The sequence below is a fragment of the Sinocyclocheilus grahami genome, unplaced genomic scaffold (assembly GCF_001515645.1).
Source record: "Sinocyclocheilus grahami isolate Dianchi unplaced genomic scaffold, SAMN03320097.WGS_v1.1 scaffold511.1, whole genome shotgun sequence".
Classification (NCBI taxonomy): domain Eukaryota; kingdom Metazoa; phylum Chordata; class Actinopteri; order Cypriniformes; family Cyprinidae; genus Sinocyclocheilus; species Sinocyclocheilus grahami.
The window spans coordinates 290,688-295,059 of NW_015505690.1; the positions used below are offsets into that span (position 1 = coordinate 290,688).

The following is a 4,372-nucleotide window of genomic DNA, read 5'->3' on the forward strand; positions in this document are numbered from 1 at the left end:
TTGTAAGTCACTTTGGATAAAAGCATCTGCTAAATGACTAAATGTTAATCAAAAGCACAGTAAAAACAGTAATATTATGAAATATTAGTCTTGTGATGGCAAAGTGCTGCTCTTTTATGAATAGAAAGTTTAATAGAATGACATTTATTTAAATATATACATTTTTGTAACAATGTAGGTATTGACTGCCACTTTTGATAAATTTAATGCCTAAAAGTATTAATTTCTTTTCAAAAAAACTTTTGAACTGTAAATAGACAAAACTAACAAAAAATAACAAACAACTAACAAAAACAAAACATAATTTTTAGTTTTAAAAATTATGTTAGCTATAACAAAATAATACATTTAAGAGAGAGTTCACTCAAGAGTATAAAGGCTGCATAACAAATCCATGTGCTTCGAGTGGATTAAGGTCTTCTGAAGAAGTGTGATTGCCTTACAGATTTAATTTCGGCTTTTATTTACATACAAACAGAAGCTTGTGTATGCGTGACGTGTGTGTGATGCAGCACTTGAAGTTTGTTCTAGCATGTGACACATATACATGAGGCATGCACAAGTGTGTATGTTTTGACGGAAATTTCAGTTTTATTTTATCTTATATTTAAATTTTAAATTAAACAAATAAATTGTACTGCACTGATTAAGCTATTTCTCATTAAATACTACTACTACTACTACTACTACTACTAATAATAATAATGTAACCCATACTATCTTATATTTAAATTTTAAATTAAACAAATAAATTGTACTGCACTGATTAAGCTATTTCTCATTAAATACTACTACTACTACTACTACTACTAATAATAATAATGTAACCCAAAGGTCGTGGGTTTGAGTCTCTGTACAGGCAGGGGTAGTAGGTGGAGGGAGTGAATGACCAGCGGTCTATTCCACCTTCAATATCACGACTAAGGTGAGATCCTTGAGCAAGGCACTGAATCCCCAACTGCTCCCCGGGTGGCGCAGCAATAATGACTGCCCACTGCTCCGGGTGTGTGTTTATGGTGTGTGTGTGTGTGTTTGTTCACTATTCACTGCTGTGTCTGAGTGCACTTGGATGGGTTAAATGCAGAGCACAAATTACAAGTATGGGACACCATACATAGCCACACGTCATGTCCTTTTAAAAAGTTATCCAAAGTTTGCCATGATTGTTTGCCATGTTGTCATATGTTTATGTAGTTTGAACCATTACTGTCTGCATTTTAAAACTCTCTGGGCAAGTGCAGACAGAGTGTCTAATCATTCTTGAATGGCCATTGCTACTACTGGCATGCTGCACTCTCTTTGTGCAGTATCACTTCTCTGCATTGGTCTTTAAATAATTTATTCTATGCAGAGTTTGAAAGGTTATATGGCACAGTAAATTACTCTTTTACCACCACCATGGGCCAAACCATGCATTACATTTAGTTTCATTAAAAATTGTTTCCGGCGATGTGATTACAAATTTAGGGGGGCCACAGAGGGGGCCAAGCTTGTTGACATGGGGGCAGTGACTCCCTGCCTCAAAACCACCCCTGAATACATATGTACTGTATATATTTTTCTGTCATCTTTTCACATTATTTATATATAGTAGTGTGTTGAGTGTTTACACAATAAATATCAACACAACAAATGTGTGGTTTTGAATTATTTTATTTAATAGTGTTGCCTTTAAAGCATGTGGAAACTCTTGTTTTTGCTCTGTTTTCTTAAGTATCCTGCTCTCTGCTTCTCTTCTCCATCATGCCGTTAGCGCTTCTTTGTTCAGAATCATCTCTTCCTGTCTTCTGTCTGTCTATTAGTGCTTTCTCCCTGCAGTGATCAGTGACCTTGGCAGCTGAAAAGAGAGAGAGGGTGGACTTTTCCTGATTTTGTGTTTCATTTGAATCCAAGTTTATGAAACTAAAACACGCTTCAACTTCATATTTAATGAAAATCTCTCACAGGAGACAAGTTTTATAAATGTTGTTTCTTAACTATTTTTACCCTGAGAGTCCTGAGAAATCATATTTTTTTTGTATACACATTATAATATACACTTAATTAAATAGTATGTGTAACAAGATCACTGTGAAATGTTGTTGACTGTTCATTCAGGAGTGTTTTCCCCCCAACATTTCATTAATATAGTAAATGTGTGTGTACATGTGCAAATGTTTTTCAGGCATGGGCTGCACAGCATGATCCTGGTCCCTCTGAACACACCAGGAGTAAAGAAGATAAGACCGCTTACCGTTTTCGGTCAGGATGGTGAGTTCTGAGTAACACAATCTACCTTGCCACATGAAGCTTATCAGATCCTCACTTCAGGTTCACTCTTTGCTGATCCATTTTCATGTCTGTGCTTTAACTTGTGTCTTACTATCGCTCCACACCCATATCACAACACTCACTCTCTCATCATCCTCTGTTTGATTCTCTCTGTGTTTCCACTTCTGTCTTTCCACCTCCTTATCATTTTCAGTATGATGTAATGCATATTGAAGATTGTGTGTATTGTGGGCCCTCTGAGGGTTCCCTTGCTTTTACTACAGAGTGAGATGTTTTTATCTGTGTAGATGCAATCCATGGTGGCCATTTTGAGATCCACTTTGACAATGTGAGGGTTCCTGCTTCCAACATTCTTCTTGGTGAGATTAATTTATCATAATCTCTGTGTGTGTGTGTGTGTGTGTGTGTGTGTGTGTGTCTGTTTGTTGGTGCATATACTCACCTACTGTATGTGTGTGTACACTTTCTGCAGACTAATGAGCCCACAAAAACTTAAATAACTTTAGTGCCTCGGGCACTCATTTACAGGGGTGAAATCAGAAATTATTGATCGATTGATTTAGTGGAATACTAGAAATTCATTTAAATTCATTTATTTAACCATAATAGATTTTGCTTAACGCATTCATAACAGGTACATAACAAAATGAATTTACCTTGTGGGTATTCACTGTCTTTTGTTTTTGTTTTTTTATTAAAATGACTTGGTCAGTTTGCCATACAGAGAATTATGCTTGATATATAATTATATAATCTGATTATATATTTATATAGTCTGATTAATGCCTGGTTGGCATTTGATTCACCTATTCATTAGTTAGATTAATTGTTTGCTTTCTGATTGGTTGGTTATAGGTGAAGGGCGGGGCTTTGAGATTGCTCAGGGGCGGCTGGGGCCAGGTAGACTTCATCACTGCATGAGGGCTGTGGGACTGGCAGAGTGGGCACTGGAGTTGCTATGCCAACGCGCAGCCCATAGACAAGCTTTTGGAAAGAGGCTTTACCAACACGTATGTAGACATATACGATTAATGTGCTGTTTGTTGTGCGCAACCTTGGATCTATTTTTTATGAAGGCAGAATTTTTATTTATATATATTTTTTGTACAACTGGTTGTTATCATTAGAAAAGCCAGGCCAATAAAAATTGCCAGAGAAATCTTCTGAAATTTACTCTTTATCTCAGCGTAAATAGCGCATTACTGACACCCAGTGGAAAAGCTTTTCATTGCAACTGGTGTATTTGTACCTCATGCATCAATCCTGTAGTTTTGGTTTGATTTAAAGTATGCAATATAGTCAGTTTGTTGTTGGTAATGTGCAATAATGCGGTTTGCATTGCATTGTAGGAGGTGGTAGCTCATTGGATAGCTGAGTGTCGAATTGCCATTTCGCAGTCACGTTTGTTAACACTACATGCTGCTCACACATTGGACACACAGGGCAACAAGGCTGCAAGGAAACAGGTAAAATATTGTTATTTTAATTCTTATTTTTCTTTGATTTTGTGAATTGCAAGTGAAATAATCTTCACACATCAAATGTCTGTCTTACTCACTTACTCACCCCCTTCTGTCTGTCTGCCTGTCTCTGTTAAAGATCTCAGTCATTCCTACCTAATGCGTGAACTGACACTCCAATAGATGATGGAAGATGTTCAGAAATCAACTCTGACAGAATGACCTCATAAGCACACACACACACACACACACACCTTTTTACTTTGGAGTTCACATGGGTGGTGATTGTTAATTACTTATTGCATTTTCAATTAATTGTCCATCTGATTCAGTTATTCATCATCTGTCTCTAATTTGGGCCTTGAACTTCTTAAATGTATATTAACCATTGTTGCAATCTTTACCAATCTTTTTTTTAATGCTTTTGCATTCGCTGACAAAAACATGTGTTCCTTCAACTACATTTGTTTGCAAAACTGTTCCACTCCTCCTTCTGAAAAGTATTGCTTTCCCTAGAGAAATGTAGCATTTGATCACAAAAGTATTGAAATATAGTTTCCCCCCCAACCTCATATAATTTCTATCACCATATTATTCTATTTTACATTTGCTTACAAAGGTTTACCTACATGAAACTCAAA

The 4,372-nt window shown here is 36.3% G+C and overlaps 1 protein-coding gene across 1 annotated transcript in view; it reads left to right on the plus strand.

Moving 5' to 3' along the window:
- Window positions 1-3,979, plus strand: part of acad11 (acyl-CoA dehydrogenase family, member 11) — a 123,979-nt gene extending 120,000 nt beyond the window's left edge. Inside the window, exons 15-19 of the mRNA XM_016237322.1 lie at window positions 2,165-2,250; window positions 2,559-2,630; window positions 3,127-3,281; window positions 3,621-3,737; window positions 3,871-3,979. Of these exons, the coding sequence (XP_016092808.1) occupies window positions 2,165-2,250; window positions 2,559-2,630; window positions 3,127-3,281; window positions 3,621-3,737; window positions 3,871-3,891 (451 nt within the window). The 3' untranslated portion in view covers window positions 3,892-3,979. The remainder of the gene's footprint in view (window positions 1-2,164; window positions 2,251-2,558; window positions 2,631-3,126; window positions 3,282-3,620; window positions 3,738-3,870) is intronic.
- The last annotated feature ends 393 nt before the right edge of the window (window positions 3,980-4,372 follow it).